This window comes from Pithys albifrons, chromosome 23 (genome assembly GCF_047495875.1).
Source record: "Pithys albifrons albifrons isolate INPA30051 chromosome 23, PitAlb_v1, whole genome shotgun sequence".
Classification (NCBI taxonomy): Eukaryota; Metazoa; Chordata; class Aves; order Passeriformes; family Thamnophilidae; genus Pithys; species Pithys albifrons.
This window is the reverse complement of record NC_092480.1, coordinates 4,672,304-4,692,370: the sequence shown is the minus strand read 5'-3', so window position 1 is coordinate 4,692,370 and position 20,067 is coordinate 4,672,304. Positions and strand designations below refer to the sequence as shown.

Genomic DNA, 20,067 nt, shown 5'->3' with positions numbered 1-20,067 from the left:
AAGACCAAGAGAGTTCTGTGGAAATTGGTGTGAAATCCTATAGAACAGTGGAGACAATGAGGTGTCCCTGGTGGGAACCCACAGGCGACTTTTGCCACCCATGAGAAGGGTTTTGTTCTCTGGTTGCTTCAGCAGCATTTGCCCATAAGGTGAAATCCTAAGTGATGCCACTTCAGGTGCTATTTTTATTCAGAAAAATGTCAAATCCTTTCTCAGAACTTAGTGACTTGTTGTCTTGGTAATTTCTTGCAGAAAGGGGATCTATAAAAATCCCCTATTTTCTTGGCACTAGACTTTTCTCGTCTATTTTGGATGTAAATATTTTTTAGAATCAGGAAAAAAAAAAGGGAGCTGCTTTAATTCCACAGGTGGTGTCATTTCCCCCTAGAATGTCTCTTGTTGGGCTGTGCACTCAGATTTCTGATCCTGACCCAGTGTCCTTTGAAGAGGAGACCTTGTGCACCCAGGTTATGTCTGCCCCATTCTCTTTCCATACACTGGTTCCTAATCTGAATCCTGGCTCTTGGAAAGCTGGAAATCCAGTGCTGGGCAGGGTTATATCCATTTTGAATTGAGTGTGGCACCACAGAGGGGAAATGATGCTGTTTAGTGGTTTGGTTTTTTTTTTTTAATTTCCAGCAAAGTTGACATTTTCAACAACAAATAATTGCTTTGGGAATAATTAATTTCCAAATTTGAGCCATTGTGAGTCCTGTGCAAAAAAAAAATTGTTTCTGATAACACTGAGATGTTCTGCTCCTGCTTCTGTGCTCGGGGGAGGTTTGGGATTGGTTCTGAAATAGTTCAGTCATAAGTCTCCTCTCCAAAGAGGAGGTTTCTGGTCCTGCTTTCTGGTGAGGGTGGCTGGCTCTGTCCTGTCCTGATGGGGTTAGAAGCCCCAGGCTGTCATGGTGGCCACTTCCATAGAATCACAGAGGTTGGAAAAGGCCTCTAAGATTGTTGGGTCCAAGGATTAGCCCAGTACTAAACCATGTCCCCAAGGCAGTTATGGAGGAGGAAGAGTCTCCTCTCCTCTCCTTTGCTCTCTCACCATGATCAGTGGTATGTCAGAGTCCACACGCTGAGGCTCCCTGCAGGATGCAAGAAGATGCTCTGAGGAAGTCAGGGTGTCTTTTTGGGATGCTCCTGCCATCATTCAGACTGCTGGGCTCTAATACACTTCAAGTGAGATGGGAGGGAAAAGCAAGGCAGGAGCTGCACGACCCTTCTTGGGAGTGAGGGAGATGATGAGCACTGTCTTTCCAATCACAACAAGATCCCCAGAGTCCAAAAGGAGCAAGGCTTGGGTATAAAAGCCAGAGCTGCCCTAATAAAACATTTACTGGGGTTTGGAGACCTGTGTGCTCTGACACGGTGCATACATATTAAATGATCAAAGTTTCCATGCCTTCGGAGGAGCCGCCTGCTAATCTAATGCAACCCTTGGGCTTTGCTCACCACTGGCTCTGCAGGAAAGCAAATGCTGCCTCTGTTTTCCTATTTAAAAGATTTCCAAGCTAAGCTGGGTGGGTCACAGTTCAGGAAGCAATAGGAGCTGCCCTCTTAAAAGGCTTTGGCAAAGTGGGAGCTTGGGAAGGCAGGTTAGAGTTGAGGATGGATTTGGCTCCATCTCTCAAGTCCTGTCCACCTCTGACCCTACTGCAGGCTGTTGGTGCCACCCTGGTTTTGCCCTCTCCTCCTTCTCTTATCCTTGCTTTTCCCCTCCCTAAATCACTCTCCCCACATCGCACTGCCCAGCCCAAGGGCTCTGCAAACTTTTCAGCTCCCAACCTGAGCTGCAAAGTGCTGCCAGTGGATTAAACCCAAAGCAAAGGGGAAAAAAACCCAAGGCAAACAATCCCACTCTCTTCAGATTTATAAACCGAGCGCACTCAAGCTGGAAGGTGCCAGGGAGGAAAAAGAAAACACAGAGGCCCTGGGGTGCTGTTTTTCAAAGTGATGCAGCCCTTTATTTGGCTGCCTACACTTGTTTTAGCTGTGCAGGGAGGAGAGCAGGGAAGAACCTCTCAGGGTGCTGGTTCAGAGGGGCTGGACTCCCTCCGGCAGCCGCTTGTTCTGAGTCAGCTCAGCACCTCTGCAAACCTCCAGCTCTCCCATCATCTGCTGCTGGTGCACAGCAAATACTTCACCTCCTGCTTCTTGCTGCTTCAGTGGTTTGGGACTGATGCGTTTGACTTTCCACATGGTTACAGCATCTTTTCTGCTTCTCAAGCATCTCCCATGTCTTTCATGTAATTCCTTAACTAGTTTCCATTTGCTGGCAGTTGCTTTCTTTTAAGGTACTTGAATCTGTTTGATCATCAACAAATTTTTCATTCTGTTCCTCTGATAAAAAATTAAATCTGGGCACTTTTTGAAGGCTTCCTCCCCACCCCCCTTTCTTTCTCCATCCAGGCTCAGTGGGAAATCAGCCCTTTTCTAGGAAAAGAAAATAAATAAAAATTAGAGTTCAAAGTGTGATATCTCCTCTTAAAAAGAAGAGGATGAGGAGAGGGAAAAAAGCCCCACCATATATTCTTACAGATGTGACATCAAAATGGGAAACTATAAAGGACACGTTTTCAAAGGCTCATACAGGGACTGAGTTGGATCAGTAGGAAACAGGCAAAGTCTCTTCTGGTGCTTTGAAAGCCTGTTCCCAAACCACCATAGACATGTTGCTTTAGGTGGAGTGCTGGTGCTTCTCCATCTGCTGAACAAGGAGGCAGCTGGATGGGGAGCGGGGGGTCCTGCAGTCCCTGTGTACCCATAGAGGGGTGGGGATGGCCTTGGGGCAAGAGGATGACACAGCGGTTGGGTGCTGGTGTCACCAGCATCCCATGTCCTTGTGTCACCTTGGCATCTGTGCCTGCCAGCAGAGGCATCTGCTTCCTTGCTTGCTACAGAGGGTGTGGTGGGAGATGGAGTAGGCAAAAACATGGCTAGTCCATTAGGAAGGATGGTACCCAGGGCAGGAGAGCTGAGCTGTTGGATGTCATCTCAGTGATGGCCTCTGTCATTCGGGCTGTGGGGATGGACTGCCAAGAGCTACCCATGTTTTGGGGTTGCATCAGGGCAGGGCTCAGGTGTGGGGTCACCTCTGTTTTTCCACCCAGCCTGGAAGAGCACTGGGAAAAGCACTCATGTGTTTGTCCCCGTGATGCTGTGGAGCTGCAGCCTGGGCTGTGGGTTCACAGCTGGGAAGCAGCCGGGCACTCCTGCGGGGTGGCAGATGTATTAGCAGCACACTGTTACCCAGGTAACTGCCTTTCCTCCCCTGAATCCTGATTATTTGGTTTCTCACCATACCCTGAGGAGCCCTGCGACTCATTCCATCCTCGTTCCATTCCAAACCATTCCACAAGAGTGGTGGCAGATCAGCTCGCTCCCTTCCCAAAGGGCTTTTTACCCCCTGGGCACAGTTGAGGCTGAACCATCATATCTGTGGGGAGTTAGAGGGAGGTGGAGATCTCACCCTCCACTGGGACCTGCTGAACAAGCTCCTGTGGGGCTTGGAGCAGCCAGGATGTTCCCTGGGGGTCTTGTCCAGCCCAGCAAGTGCTCATAAAGGGTCTGCTGTGCCAGTGGTGGTTTCTTGCAGTCAGAAGCTGCTGGGCTCAAGCAGCAGCAGTTTTATTGCAGTAATTGAAATCAAAGGAGTTTCCAATTGTGTGTGAACCTCTTGGCTGCCCCAGGACAAAGGGAGCAGTGTCAGGGTGAGGCAGTCGGGTGCAAACCAAACTCACCTCCATCTTTGTGTGTGTTCAAGGTCAGCAGAGCATCTCTGCTGCAGGAAAAATATCTGTGGCACAAGGACCAGCCCTGCACTGTCCAAGCCTGGATTGTGCATCTCTGTTTTCTAGAGAAGCTCAGAACAGCCAGGGGAACAGTCCCACAGCTCCCAGCAAGCAAAAGCCACCCCTCCAGCATGAGGCACAGGAGGATTTGGGAGATTGAGTGATGTTTGTTTCAGACAATAATTTTTTTCTCTGTCACTTCATCCCCTCCTGCACCTTTCCTGAGCTACCCTCAGTGCAGACTCCTTCCCCAAAGGGTTTCTCCTATCTCACTCCATCACATCCCTCAGGGCCCCTGGAGCATCCTGGCTGTCCCATGTGGGATGCAAATGTCTAGAGCCCAGGGCTGTGACATCAGAGTGCTCTCAGCGACAGCACAGACACCTGCCTGATGCAATCGATTATTTATTCTGGGGAGGAGGAGCTGCAATTAATCTCTGCTTGTCTTTAGTGCTTTTTGTTGTCTCTCTGACTGTTAAACTGCTCGTGTGCAGGGAAGGGTGTCTGCCTAATGGTGCGGAGCCTTGCCTGGGGAGGAGGCACCAGGAAACCTTTGGCTTTCAGGATGTCCCTGTTGTCCAGCATGTCTCTGGTCATCCAGCACTCAGTGGGAAGAATGAAGAGGGAGATTTCTTGGTTTGCAGCCAATGGTTTGGGCCATGGGGTGGGCTTGAGCTCTGCGATGTGCTGAAGTTTTGGGGCTGGTTGTCTTGCCATGAATCCCTTGCTCTGGCTCCGTCACCTTGGATTAATTACAGTACAATGCAATATACATTTATATGGTGTCTGCACAAGTGTCTCAGGGCCCTTTGCAATCTGAAAAATCTAATTAAGGTGCAGCCTCCAACATGAATGCTTATCACCAGAATGTGTGCAGCGAGAGGAGGCCACGTGCCTCCATGGCTCAACCCCGAGCTGAATCCACACTCTCCTGGCATTATTAATTACTCACAGCTTGGTGTCCGAGACACCAATCGATACCACAGGCGTGGATAGATAGAAGACTTGGAGTGAGCATGAGGGAGCTGAAGATAACCATCAGCAAGAAACATGGTGGAGGCTGTTCTTGGCCTGAGAGGAGGAGAAGTCACTTTGCTGAGACATGTGCAGTAGCAACAAGTGTTTTCCAGAGACTTTGGTGCTGGAAGGTTATTTAGTGATGGAGAAATGCATGATTAATACTGCATTTGGGCCTGGGGAAGGTCCTGCCTTGGGGGTTGGGCTGGTGATGGACAGAGCATCATTACACAGGGCTTGCAGCAAAACTTATTTGGCATTTTCACTTGGTCTCATGAGTGGCACCAGCTGTTAGGAACACCCAGAAGGGAGGGAGGGAGTGCTACAAGTGTGACAAGAGCATAAATAACCAGGGGAAAAGGGTAAAGAAATGTGAAGTGGCCCTTTAAATATGAGCCTCCAGAGCCCAGAGCCCAACTAGCGTTCCCTCAAGTATTCAAATGAGATTGCAGCATCAGATTGGTATGCATTAGGCTGGTCTCAATGAAAATTAACATGTAATTGCTTCAAATGAAGTAAGTGAGGAGGTAATCTGTTCTTAAATTGGATTCGCAGGATTTTGTGGTACCATAATGCAGCTGTGAAATGAAATATATTTTAAGGATGATGTCCTCAAGGGTAGAGGGAAGGAAAGGGGGGTCTTTTCTGGGAAGGGTCCTTTCCCTCCCTCACTCTTTTGTTTCTGGCCTCATTAGTGCTGTTTTATAAATGAGGATTGGGTATTGAGGCCATGGCATGGCTGGGGAAGATCCCATTGCTTTTGGTTCCATCATGTTTCCTTCCTTGATATCCTTCTTGTCCTTCCCTTCTCTGCCTCTGGTTCTCCACTTGCCTTACTGTGCCAGTGCTTCTCCAGCCCCTTCTCTCAGGGACAAGTCCCCATCCCATCCTGATGGGAGCCATGAGATGAGCACTTGAACTTTGTGCATGTGGCAAACAACCTTCTGGTTTTCTGGTGGGTGAAATTCTGGCTCTGTGGTTCTGAGTGTCTGTAAGATGGGTAGGTTCTTGATAGAGGGCTGGTGTCCATGAGAAGAAAGAGCAAGAGGCACAGTTTACCTTCTTCTCTTGGCTACTCATGGTCTTCTGCCAAAAGGAAAGGTTCTTTCCCCATCACCTTGTGCATGGCACTGCAAGGCTTGGGAATTCATCCCCAGAGGTTTGGGATGCCTTGCTCCTCCCACACAGCCTTGCATTGCTGTGACCACTTATCTACTCTAATTTTATGGCTTTGCTGGTTGTCCTCATTCTGTCTGTCCCTCCCCATCTACCAGCACAATGAGCTTGAGTGTCGTGGTGAAATTACAATTAGGAGCGTGAGGAAGAGCTGGCGTGGGAAGGGGGTGTTGTAACCTGCAATTACTCCCAGGCTAGAATTATAGAGATGGTATAGTATATATAGAGATAGTATAGATAGATAGAGAATATATAGATGAATATGGTATATTTATAGGTAGTAAAACAGTATAGATTTGCTACATGAGGTTGTGGCTGCCCCGACACAGGAGGTGTTCAATGCCAGGTTGGACAGGACTTGGAGCAACCTAGGCCAGTGGAAGGTGTCTCTGCCCAAGGCAGGGGGTTGGAAAAAGATGAGATGTAAGTTCCCTTCCATCCCAAACCATTCCATGACTCCATGTAGACTCAGCTAGTCAGGACTAGTGCAAGCTTCCCCCATCCCCACATCACAGCCCTGTGTTTAGTGTCCTGGGCAGCCCTGCCAGTGCCTTCAAAACCTGATTCCTGATCTTGTGCCCTTCCCTGGGTTAATTTCCCCATGTTGTCCCCATCAGTGCTCTTCTCCCCTCTGTTTGCAGCACTTCTCCCTCCCGCTTGCCCCCTGCTCCTCCCCTCAGAGCACCCCTCAGCAGCCCCCAGCTCCCTCCTCCTGCTCTCTCCACAGCCCTGGCAGAAAGTGCTCACCCCTCGCCGTTCCTGTTTTGTGCCTCAACTTCTAAGGAAAAGCCACTTCAGTGATAATTTCCCACTTGTGATAAGTTAAGTGCATCGCTTCCTTTGGAATACATTTTCAGTGCAGTTGAGCTCAGCAGTGCCTTGCCTGTGTGCGCAGTTAAACGCGCTCCTCTGCCTCCCGTTGGGGTGGATGGCATCGCTTTATTCCGGGGCCATTAGTGTCACTTGGCAAAGCAGAACCAGGATTTATTCTGGGGGCACGGCTCGTAATGGAGCGAGTTCAGCGCCGGGGATCGGCGGTAACTGCTGGGAGTGCAGCCGGGAGGAGCAGAGCGGGAGCTGCCAGAGGGGCTGAAGGATGGCGATGTTGGGGTGGCTTGAGTGGCTCAGCCCAGGGCTTGGAGGAGCATTTTTCTAGAGGAAAGTCCCAAGCAGGGAGAAAGACCAGCAGTTTTTTGGAGATGACTTCTCCACGCCCCTTCAGATGAGGGCACCTTGTTTTCCAGGGTTTAAACTGCTCTGTAATGCTTGTGGGGAGAGGATGAGATCATTACAGAGTTATTTTCTTCCCGTGGCATTTTCCACACCTCTTTGAAGCTGCCAGAGCCTGGCCTGGGCTGCTGCCCTACCAGCAGGAGTGAGGATCTTTCTGTAAGCAACCCTGGAAGACTGCCGGGGCTTTCACCCTCATATGTTTTCCTCCTGGCTTCCAGGAGCCGCCTAAGCTTTACTTGGGCTTTGGGAACATGAGAAAGGAGAAAACCATGAGGAATAAATGTCCTGCAGCTCAGTGCAGCATCCTGATGCTGCAGGAGCTCCCTGGAGGAGTCCATATCATTAGCAAACCATCCATGTCCCTGCACAGCTGCCCACAGGCACTTTGGTGCTGGATCACCCCTGTTCCCTGGTACCATTGGCGCTTTTGGAGGGCACCCAAGCAGATGTCAGGAGCATGCTCCAGTGGTGCCCCACGGGGTCAGCCACAGGGGTGGGATTTGGGATGAGGGTCATGCTTTCCTCACTGTGCGGCCTGGGAGCCACTGCCCTCATTGATGTTTTGTGGCACGCGCCGAGATGCTGAGATGGAAGATGCTATAGATGTGCAGAGCCCTGTTGTTAGCAGAGACAATAGGAGGATAAATAGAAAGGCTGGATGAGCCGAGCACGGGACTTGGAAAGGTGCTGGTGCACTGCTGCATTGCAGAGAGATAAAGACTTTTCCAGACAAGCCATCCCTGCCTGCTGCATCACGACCTGCCTGCTCTGCACCAGCCCTCGGTGCCGGCACAGGAGTCTCCCAGGATCATCAGGGTGCACACAGAGGGGCTCATGGGATCTGTGGCTGCTCCATCAGCAGGAGCTCCAGCTCTTTTTGCAGCTCTTCCTTCCTTCCCAGTCCGGTTTCCTCCTGTTTCCTTGGCATTTGCCAATAACCGTGGCTAAGGCAGCGCACTGGGAGTTGTTTGCAGCTCTGAGAATCCCGGGCAGTGAACCAAGGCGGATCTTTTCGAGCCCAGTATTATTATTAATGTAATTAGTGTGAATCATTTGCATGTATAAACTTTCAATTGAGGAGATCAGGTACTTTATAAACATGAGTTAACTCACACTCCCTGGCAGGGAGGTGCCAGATATCTTTAAAGCCTTGCAGAGGGCAGGAATGAAGGGCAGGAATGTGCAGGTGGGAAAGGCAGAACCTCCCAGTCCAGAGCCCTGACTCCCTCTGCAACAATCAGCATAAAACTGTCTGGGCTGGGAAGAGGGGGAAGCACAAAGGGGTTTTATTTTTCATGTCTGAGCACTGCTTTTGAGCAGCTCAGTGTGATTTTGAAGAGGCAGTGGGGTGGCAGCTGATCTGAGGGCACCTCCTCACCCCATAGCCTTTGGAGATGCTCCAGCTGCTGTCAGAGGGAACAGGAGGAAGGCGCCAGCCCCAGCAGGGCCCCCCCTTTCCTGCTGGACCCTGCTGCTGAGTTAATCATTGGGTCAGCTCCTGCCTGACAGGCACCAGGCTCCCTGTGTGAGGAAGAGGTTTTTCAGACCTGTGAGCCACCCTGTGCTGTGAAAATCTCCTCTGGCTGTATTTTTGGTGGCATCGCGTCAACGTGAGCTCAAGGGATGCCCTCCAGCTGATCCTGCAGTGCAGGCAGGATGGCTGAGGTGGTACTGGGGTGCAGGTGAGAAAGGGAATGCCAAGAACCCAAATACGGCCATTGGGCTGAGCCTCCTGCCCCTTGGTGACCACTCAAGGCTTTCAGCAGGACAAGCATACAGAGCCCTTTAATCCAGCAGGGATGTTGAGGTGTGTGAGCAGACGGTGCTGCAGTGAGTGTGTGCGAGTGAACCAGTCGGGATGTGCATGAAAAGGGAGCAGATGCTGTAAATCCTGCTGAAGAAGGGCTGGACTGGTAGAAATTGCTGGTGCATGACTTAACCCAATACAGCAAACACAGGGAAACCAGGCTGTGTTATGAAAATAAGAGGTTTGGCTTGATATTTAATAGTAAAAAAGCTTCCAGAGCACGTTCTATGTGATAGCCACACCTCAGGCTGTCCATGGTGTTTATCCCAGTGTTATGGGATCATGAGCCGTGCCTATTCCGCAACAGTCTGACTCCAATTTTCCCTTTGCTCAGGAATTGGTGGCCAGAGTTCTATTCTAGACATCATAGGAAAGTCTGTGAGAGTGAGAAAGCTGTGCCTGACTGGGATTGAGTTGTTCACAGCCCAGCCTTTAATTAATCCTAATAAATAACAATAAAATGTGATAATCACAGAAATAAATCTGAGATATGGAGCTCCTGCCTCCGGCACTGGCTGGTTTAGTCAGTCATTTATAGCTTGGCTGGTGAAGCAGAGGCTGAAAGGTGATGCCTGGAACATGAGATGCTGGAGACAAGGCAGGGCCAGAACACCTTGTCTCCTTGCCCAGTCTGAGTGGGAGGATTTGCACCCAGTTTTAATCTGAACCCCAAGCTTATTCCTGATTTCCAGCCTGGTTTAGCAGAGACATAACACTGCTGGTGTGGAAGGGATTGATTCAAAATTCAGAGATGTCTGGGAATTGCTGAGTTAGACTGGGAAGGAAAAGAGAAGACATCTAAGGATGGTAGCTTGATGGATCTTGATAGTAGATGTGGCACTTGAGGACATGGTTTAGGGGTGGCCTTGGCAGTGCTGAGTTATTGGCTGGACTTGATCGTCTTAAAGGTCTTTTAAACATGAAGAATTCTGTGGTGGGCCAGTGCCATTGTGAACCTCCACTAAGTGGCTTGGATTTGGGAAAGTGGTTTCTCTATGGTGGGCATGCTGTGAAAATTTGGTGGTGGTGGAAGAAGTGAGCTCAGGGAGGGCCAGGTTGGTCACAGCCCAGGTTGGGCCACCACACTGGCTGGGGTAAGACAGGCTTAGCCCTGTCCTTGCCTCCCTGTGATGGAGCTTGTACCCTTATAATTGCAATGAAAGCAGCAATCAGGTTGGTAATTTTGCTGAGCTCTTTTCAGTTCTAATTAACATTATTCATTTCTTGTGTGTCCTGCTGGGTTGAGACAATCTGTGCTCTCCAGCCCAGCCCTCTGGAACACCAGCAATCTGCATAAGAGGCAACAAAAAAAGTGTTGTGTGCCAATTACTGCACTTCAGTAATTAAAAACCTCCTTCCCCCCACCATCAACCCACCTCTTCTCCCGTCATTTGCTGTGTGCAAACTCGTGAAAGCAAAGAGAGGAATTCAGGAGGGCATGTCACTTCTGGCATGTGCCATCTGTGTCTGTGCTGGCATTGCAGGGAGGTACCAGGGGCTGGCTGAGGCACGGGTGGGATCAGTGGTCAGGGCACTCATCTTCAGCACCCTGTTGCTTATCTGTTCCTGCTACTTGTTTGTGGGGCTGTTTTGTCCCCACCAAGGGCTTCGTTGGTATTTTCATCCCTGCTTATTTTTGTGCTTGTGTCACCTGAGGTGGCAGAATCCTTATGGCACTGCTTTTCCAGTTCTGAGTTGTCTTTGAGTGGTGTCCCTGCAGCAAGGACTGTTGGCTGTACCCATGGGACCCTTTAGTTCCACAATCTCAGCCCCTCAGGCTGTGGGGATGATGGTTTGGAGGAGCACAGCCAGTCCCTAAAGGATCAGCTTGGTAAAAGAAGGTGGATAACAAAGTCAAGAAGTTTTGGCTGCAGGAGATGTTGATGGATCTGGAAAGGGCAGCACCAGCCTGTATCCCATGTGCACCCATCACATGCCATTTAGCTGGGACTGTGGGGAAAAGGAAGGAACAAGCAGGTTGGGAGAGGTAGGGAGGATGTAGACATGCAGCTCTTGCCCTTTGGAAATGCATTTAACTTCTAAAATGCCCAAACTTGTGGTCATTTGGAGTCATTTGGCAGCAGGGGGTGTGTTGTGGCATGAGGAGCTGCATCTCTCTGCAGACCAGCCCTGCCTGCCCCCAGGATGATGCAGCAGTGGTGAGTTAGCAGTGCTCCCATCTCCCAGGGGAGAAACCCTGAGGCTTGGGACTCTGGGTTTACTGGGAAAGAAACAACAGAGAGAGGGAGCAGTATCCAGAGCAGCACCATCTCCTCCTTGTGCTGGCTGACAGCAGTTTTTCATCTTCCTGGAGGAAAAGTCCTTGCCATCGCAGGAATGAAACAAGAATTAAGGATCTTGAGAGAGAAATTTACCTCATCTGTGCTTAATTGTTTTTAGATCATCTTTTTGGAGGCAAGCACTGTTTTCCAGCACCCCAAGGACCTCTCCCTTCCCTCTCTCCCTGGCCCATTGTGGGGCAAGAGGGAAAGTGAGAACTTCCAGTGAGGTGGAGGAGGCATCCCAGAGCTTTGCCCCTTGCCAGGAGTGAGGTGGGAAGGGGGGCTTGGCAGTGTCTTTGCTCCCTACCTGTGCCTGGAGCGTGGCTTCCTGGCCAAAGCCAAAGGCTTTCCACTTGGCTGCCTGTGTGTGTGGGAGAGCAGGGCTTCCCATCCCCGTGCTGGGCTGCTGGAGAGAGAATCTGCAGGAGGAGGGAAAAGGGAGCAGATGGAGGGGCTGGAAGAGCACTGGGTTGCTGTGACCAGCCTTGGCCATGGGGACGCCGACTGGAGCCTGTGCAAGGAGGAGCAGGTTGAACACAGTGCTTGGAAGGAGCTCAGGCAGGAGCACAACCTGCCGTCCCCCAAATAGCCCAGCACTTCCAGAGGTCAAAGCACCCCTTTCCCAGGACCTGTTTCAGTGCTTTATTATTTTATATATATATATTGGCTCAGGAGCTTTCAGAGGCAGAGAAGAATATCAAATAGCAGCTTGAAGCTTGCCGATCCCAGGGACAGGGAAGCGTGTCTGGGTGATAAGAAGAGATTGTGCCTGGGTGCTGTGAAGGGCAAAAGCACTTATTTCACTGTTGCTTCATGCGTTACCTGAGCCCCATTGCTTTTCAAAAGCACTTAAATGCCCATGTGATAGGGGGAATGCTTGGATTGCACACTGGCTGGCTCCATTATTATCCCAGGATCTCCAAGCTGGTGCATTTCATGGAGGAGGAGAGAGGAAATATATATTTTTAGTTCAGCCTGCTTACAGGTCCCCAAGGGTAATATCTGCAGAAGGGACTGGCCTCAGAAATTCAAGCCACGTCTGGTTTCTCATCACCCAGCCCTGGACACCCCTGTGTTTGTGTAGAAGAACCACCACAGGAGCCTATTTCATGGAACTAAAGCCAAACACCAAATATCCAATTCATTTTCTTCGTGCCCCATAGGTCTGAGCTACCAGCAGATCTGAGGTTTGGAGTTCAATAGACTAAACCCATCCTCTGGGAAGAAATTTCCAGTTTAATTCAACTTGAGCAACTAAACTCTCAGGTTTTTTAGTCAAGTTGTAATGCAGCTCAGAGCAAGAGCCAAGTTCTTGGTGTTCAGCCCAGGCTGAATCTATTGCTTTTTTTAATGTAGATCATAAAAATCTGCTCACATTTAATTTATTATTATCGTAATATCATTATGGAACAGCAGTAAAATAGTTTAATTTATCAGATGTTTTTCACACCAGAGTGGGAGGATGGTACAGGAATTGGGTACTGGCAAATCAGGGGTGTTCTGGGCTGTAGACAACCCTTCTCACATTGTCTTTTCATGGGAATCCATGACCCCTAAGCTCCAAATGTTGTGTGTTGAGGCTGACTGGGTTAATTTGGCTTCTGCTGTAATCACTGGGGCCAGAGATACCTCCAAAAAGAGGCTGAATGAGATGAGACAACTTGTCCCCAGGAAGGTACCAGTGTCTTCCTTGACATTCTTGCTCCAAAACATCCCTCAACAAGTGAAATGCTCAGCTGGGTTGAGGTGCAGTGAGGGAGGTGCAGCAATGCTGTTGATGGGTAGGGAAGGAAGGGCTGACAGAGAGGACAAATGGTTGGATGCTCAAGGTTTCTCTTTAGAGGTGTGTGTCAGAGCTGGCTTTCTCCAGAGATAAATTTTCCTTGTTCCTTTCTAAAACAGCACAAGCTGCTTTCCCAGTGCTGCTTTGCATTTCTTTGTCTGGCTGCAGGGATGTGAAGGTCTACAGAGAGAATGGCAAGTGATGGGCTTGGGCAGGAGGTAATAACCTTCATTGCCTCCCAAAAATGAGTGGTTTGGACTCAGGGTGGAGGGTTTGGCTCCATTCTGGTTATGTCTGTGTTTGAAAAGGAGTAAATGGGAACAGAGGAGTGAAAGGTGCTTTGTTGGCTGGTACTGCAAGGCTCTGACCTCCCTGTGTCTGAAAACAGTGTGAAGCTCTTGGGCAAAACTCTGGAGCCACCGGTTTAGATGGATATTTGTGCCCTGAGCACCGCACGTAAAGTGCTGACCTTGTCCTCTTTGGACACTGAAAGCACTTGGTCTCTGAAACTGCTGCTGACAGCAAAGCTAAAATTAGTTCCCAGAGGACCAGGAGGGGGGCTGGGGAAGGGAGGGAGAGCACCCAAGAGCAGCACACTGATGGGTCACCTCTCTGCCTCTCCCCAGGTGCTCCGTGGACAACCGAGTCACCCGAGTGGCCTGGCTGAACCGCAGCAGCATCCTCTATGCTGGCAATGACAAGTGGTGCTTGGACCCTCGGGTGGTGCTCCTGGCCAACACCAAAACCCAGTACAGCATCCAGATCCAGGATGTGGACGTGTACGATGAGGGGCCCTACACCTGCTCTGTGCAGACAGACAATCACCCCAAGACATCACGTGTCCATCTCATTGTGCAAGGTAAGAAGAAAGGAATTCACGGGAGGGTTGGACTTGGGGCTTTGCTTTCTGTTACTTTTGTCCAGGTGTCTCCTCCCATTGCTCCTACACAACTTGGTGCAAACATAGTCTGATCAAGAGGCTTGGAGTGTCGCAGTGAAGCTTGGGCAGTGCATTTATCCAAAATTCCTGGCATAATCCCAGGGCTCTGATACAGGCAGCTCTGCCTCCCGACACAGTCACTGGCAAACCCATGTTGCTGTTTTTGTTGTTGTATTTTGATGGGTTTTTGTTTTCCACGCTGGAGGCATCACTTGAAGTAAAACTTGTGTTTGGGGAAAAGACAGAACTGGCAGATTTGTGAGCTTTGCGGGGGTTTGTATGCCTAGCAACAATTTGTGTTTGTGTGTTGAAATTCCATACTTTTGGGAGCAGGAGGAGGAGGAGGAAGGCCAGCATGGGGTTCTGGAGCACTTTTGGTGGCTAAGTGGGTGCAGACATGTGCTCTTCAGCAAGTGTGTGAGCACATGTGGGCTCTTGAGTGCAGGCAGACAAGCGTGGTGATGGTCAAGCAGATGGATGTTCATGGAATATAGTTCTTGTCTCCATGTGGCAGGATGTGTGCTGGACAACAGGGAGCCTGGTGGTGGGATGTAGGGGGCCTGGTGAGCTCTTAGCCTCAGGGAAGATTAATGGAAAATTTCTAATCCCTTGCTAGCAACCTTTTTTTCCTGCTGCTTCTTCTGTGATTTGGCCAGGAGCCCTCTTAACATGACAGACCAGCCTGTGTATTGGAATCTCGTCTTGGGCTAATTTTCGAATGCTGATGGGGGTATTGATTTGGAAACAAGCTGGGTTAAAAAGGCATTGGTCTTGTACACAGAGTCGGGTTGAGCTAATCCGCCGTCGATATGCCAGGCCTGAGCATTATTGACAGCCTAATGAATAGAAAGGGGGAAAAACCCAAACCCAGGGCCTTTCTTTCCCTCTTCCCTCTCTTTTCATTTTCCCTTTGCTCTTTGGGCAATCAAGCCAGTTAAACAGAGCTGGACTTTCTCCATCTCCATTAACCGTGGAGGGGAAGCGGATGCATTCCCAGCCCAAGTTCTGGCTGTTTATCTTGCAATCTCTTATTACCTGCCTGAATTTCTTAAGCCAAAGTCGATCACCTGCAAGTTCTGAAGTCGCTATCAGTTGCTGGGGTGATGCAGGACAATTTCTATCTGTTCTCTTCTGATTCCCGTTTCCTGACCTAAATTTCCTGTATCACCAGACATCCAGGTCCATCCCTGCCGTGTCTCGCTTTATCATTAGGAAGAGATATTTGGGGGCTGGCAGAAAAGGTCAGAGCTTAACTCCTTGCAGTGGTACAGTTAAGTACAGGAGGATTCAGTGATGGGCTCAGTCCTATAATATGCTGAATATCCTCATTGCTGCCGGCAGAAATTCTGGCTCTGGAGAGCGAGCCCCCTAATTTGAAGAGCTATTGCTTCACTCACCCAGCCCTTTCTCAGAGCAGGACATGAAAGTGAATATAATTTCCAATTAAAGGGAAACCTGCCTTAATGACCTTGATGAAGATTTGACTGGGGTGCCCGGATTACCTTTCCTGCCTTGGAAAATGGGGTCTATAAATATGCATTCTGGAATAATCCTGTCCAGTGTGACACTCAGATTGTGGGAAGTGGTGCTTGTCCCTGTCCTGGGAAAGCACCGAATTCCAGGGATGTGCCCACTTTAGCACATGGCTCTGGGAGCTTCTGCCCCTCCCTGCAGTCTTACAGGAAAGGAGAAGCAGTGAGAGGAAGTGGGAAAGGGGGTGTTGCCTTTTAAACAGGCTTAGTCCAGGTGCAGCCAGAAAAAGGGAGGTGTTCAGGTTGCTCTAAGCAGGTCCTGACTTTGCTGCACCAGGAAAGGGCCTGGGGGCACAGCTCTGGAGGCAGGAGCACTCCAGCCTCTCAGGATGCAATTAAATCGTGCCCTGGGGCACTCTGCTCTCCAAAGAGACTGGCTCCAGGGGCCAAGGAGCTCTTCCTCTTCCAGCCAGGATTTCAGCACCCTGCTGCTCCCCCAGGCAAGCAGGATGGGTGCGTATCAGCCAGAGTCCTGACACCCTCAGGCCATGTTGAGCATCCCTTCTTGTCCCCCGGTTTAGGGGATATCCCTGGGAAACAAGCTTTGGACAGAGGGAATGAGGAGCTGTGGGGCATTAAGTTGGCTGAGGACTGCTGGAGGAAAGCAGCGATATGGGGGAAAGAGCAAAAAATAGGAGAGGGGTAGGAGTGGAAGAAGTTTTCTTTAGGGAAAGAGGGTTGGGAATTATCCCCTAAAAGGCAGTGGGAGAGAATCAGCTGGAAACACCCAGACCCCAAGATAACCACTCTGCTGCACATTCATTTCTAGGTTGGCTCTATTGATGGCCAAGATCCCAAAATAGGTGGGTAGAAGGCACCTCAAGAGCTAATTTAACCCATCCCCCTGCGACCAGGCAGAGGCATCTCTGCCAAACACTTGTGAAAGCTATTCTTGATAACCTTTAACAAAGCAGGTTCTTCAGTGTCCCCAGACGATCTATTCTACCGCTTTGCTACCTTTATAATTAGAAAATGTATAGCTAATATCTAACTTAAAGCTTCATTGTTGCAAATGAAGTGGAGTTTTTCTCCGCCTATTCCCAGAGGAAGTAGGGAACAATTGATCAGTGTCCTCTGTAATAACCTTTTGCTTTTGGGAAGGTTGTTATCCTGTAGCCAAGTTCTTTCTGAAACCATCCAAGTTCTCTTTCTGCCACTTTTCCTCATCGGTCAGGCTTTCAGTAGCACTTGTCAGTCTTGAAATCCTGGTACAAAAGGGAAAAGGTGATTGCCACTGATCCAGGAATAGCAGGTCGGTGCCTCTGTGCTAATGTGGGACAAATGAGTCCAGAAATGAGACAACAGACCCTTGGCACTGAATGCATCAAAGTTCAGACTTGCTATTTTGGGGACTGCTCTAAATGGGGTCAGGCTGGTGATGCCAAGTTGATGTGAGCCAACAACAGAGCTGCCAGAAGGACAAGGAGGTTCTTAGCACCTGGATCTCCTCTCCCAGATTCCAGGACCTCAAATGATCAGCTCAGGGAGCATCCATGTCATCAGCAGGGTCTGGAAGGTGGTCCCACTCCTTCAGCACTCGTTCCTTCTTAGGAGGAGTTGCCTTAAGACCAGACAGAGCACCAGGAAGCAGCAGTGCCTGTGTTTGCAGGAGTCTGCCTTGGACCCTGGAGAGGGTGAGGTGTTTGTGGGTGTAAATCCCAAAGAGACAAAATCCAGGAAAGCCCCACTTGCAATAGACAAGCTCTGAACTTGAAAGGAGGTGGAAACCCAAAGTGAGAAAGAGGATTTAAGCCCCGTTGTCCTCCGAGGAGCGATGCTTTCCCTTCCTCTCCTCTCCTGCATCCCACTCTGGTTTCCTTAGCAAGTCCCACTTCTTGCAGCAGCTCAGGCACAGCCTTCCCCTTCTCCCTGCAGGACACTTCAGCTATTTAAGCTGTTTTCTGGGCTTCTGGATTTAAAAGAGAGAGGGGAGGGGGCAGGAGAAGGCCGATATCTGGAAAGCTCTTATTTGTATTGATAATAAGCCGTCTCCAATGTGTGTCTGCGAAACACTCCCACTGCCTTGTAAGATGCATTAAGGGAAGTTGGCCTTATCTCAGCGTGGGAAATGGACTTGGGGAAGGAGGCACAGCGCCTGCCAGAGTTTAATCTCACTTAGGCACACGAATTTGCATGATAGAAAATGGTGGAATTTTAGTGCTTAAAAAGAAAGAAAGGAGGAGGAAAAAAAAAGGCAAAAAGCAGGCAACTGGGGGATATTAGCTCTTTCTCGCTTCTTTATCAGTTTCCCTGGCCCTATCTGGCTCTTGCTGTTGTCACTGGAGCAACTAATCACCCCTCCCCTTTTGTTTGGTGTAAATGAGTTTTCCCACTCTTTCCCGAGCCCAGGTTAATCTCCAAATCCCTGCCTTTGTCTGGGAGTTAATTACCTGCTCGGTGGAGTAGTGGGGGGGCCTCTGGGCACAGGTGGCAGGGGGTGACAGGGGCAGAGGTGGCATTGCCGGTGTCACCTCTCCCTGTGCTGGAAGCAGCACTGCCAAGGTGTGTGTGGGCAAGATAAAGCCAACAGTGGGGCTGCAGCACCCCAGCCGGCTTTGTTTCAGCCACCAAACTGCCCAATTAATTTTCCTTTGATGCCACGAGCCCCTTTCACTCGTGGGACAACAAGGAGAACTTTTTGTGGCCATTTTCCTGCCTTGGTGCAGGGCAAGCACCTTTGCTGTGAGCAGAGGGGCTGGGAGGAAGGCTCAGTCCCTGCAGTCATCATCACCTTACTGTGGGTCCGGGTCTGTCCCCCGTGCCACCAAAGACACCAGTTCTGGCAGCAAAGGGATTTGCCCAGGGCTGTTGGGTAGCTCAGTCCCAGAGGATGTGTAGATTTTGGTCACATCTGAGACCATGAGCTGGAGTTTCACATGGGACATGATGTTTCCCCTGCTTCTGGCATGGGTTTTACTGGTGTGTCCACACCTTTAGCCCCGTGGGAGCAACAGTTCCTTCCAGAAGGAAAAGCAGGTTTAGATAATACCTTCTAAAAGACATGTGGGGAGCTGGGAGAGCCCCCCCAACCGGCGGAGGGGAGGAAACCAATGGCACGAAATCGAAATCCTCCCTCGCTTTGCTGGCACTCTCGGCTCCTTTGACTGATGTGTTCCTTTCCCGGCTCTCTTTTGTTGCTAATCACCATCCCTCTGTCACAGCATCTTTTCCTTTTGTATCAGGGCTGTTGTGGAGGACTGAAGGTCTCCCACACGCTCTCACGCACTGTCCTAGTTTTGGCTCTTTATCCCCATTTTGCTCTGCCCCCGGGAGCATCTCTGATGTCCCACATCCCTGACTACCCCTGGATCTCCCTGTCTCCCCCCTCAAGGTTACCAGTCCTTGCTTCTCCATGCTGTGCTTGTCCATGGTCCCTTGTGGAGTGGCCTCGTACTCGGTCAGGCTCCCTTCAGCCTCCCCCAAGTCACTTGACCTCTTTGCAAATCAGTTTAACATCTGTGAGGCAGAGATAATAATTGTCACCTACTTCACAGGGGGGTTGATGAGGATTAATTCATTAATGTCGACAGAGGTCTTTGAAGATGGAATGCGCTATCTGAGAGCTAAACGTTATTATTAATTAGCAATTATATCGTGGGGTGGAAGCAGGGGGGAAAAGAGACTCCAGAGTCTCTACTGGAAGAGTGTTTGCTCTGGGCTCACATTCTGCCCTTGCTGCAGCTTCAGGCTGCCCCAGTTTCATGTCCATGCTGCTGCTGGAGGGAGCCAGGCATGCTGGATCTAACCAGGGATATGTCCCACCAATGCTGCTCCTTCCCAGGGCATGTGGGTGAGCCCACTGGTGCAAAGAGAAGGAGAAGGTGGGGAGGTGAACAGTGCTTGAGTACATTAACCTTGTTACAAAGAGAGCAAGTTGGTCACGGAGAGTAAGGATGAAGGGAAGACATAGAATTCCAGACTGGTTTGGGTTGGAAGGGACCTTAAAGGTCATCTAATTCCATCCCCTACCATGGAAAGGGACACCTTCCACTATCCAAGGTTCCTCCAAGTCTTGTCCAGTTTGGCCTTGGACACTTGCAGGATGTGGCAGCCACAGCTTCTCTGGGAAACCTGTGCTAGGGCCTCACCACCCTCACTATAAAAAACTTCTTCCTTGTATCTAATCTAAATCAACCTCTGCTTTCACTTTAAACCCATTTCCCCAAGGCACCCTCCGGGCTTGCCTGGCACCCCAGCAATGTGAGCAGGCCATGCACTGCCAAATCCATAGGAGGATGTATCCTCTCCCCAAGGAGAAATAATTGGCAGGAGAGTGAAGTGAGGAGAGAGAAGATCCAGTGATTCATAGGACACACAAACCAATTCTATTTCCTTCCTGGTTTTATTTTTCATGTACACCAGGCTGTGGCCAATTTCTGTTTGCCTGCCCCGATGAACCACTAAATAGTTCCGTGTCACTGGGTTCCCTTGAGCAGCACTGACATGAACCCTTTGTGATCCCACCCAGCTGCCCTGTGCCTTGATGCTGGGGCATTCCCA

The 20,067-nt window shown here is 50.0% G+C and overlaps 1 protein-coding gene across 8 annotated transcripts in view; it reads left to right on the top strand.

Moving 5' to 3' along the window:
- Positions 1-20,067, top strand: part of NTM (neurotrimin) — a 365,773-nt gene that overhangs the window by 302,487 nt on the left and 43,219 nt on the right. For all 8 annotated transcript variants that reach the window (XM_071576242.1, XM_071576244.1, XM_071576248.1 and 5 more), the window contains one exon: positions 13,722-13,954. In XM_071576242.1, the coding sequence (XP_071432343.1) occupies positions 13,722-13,954 (233 nt within the window). The remainder of the gene's footprint in view (positions 1-13,721; positions 13,955-20,067) is intronic.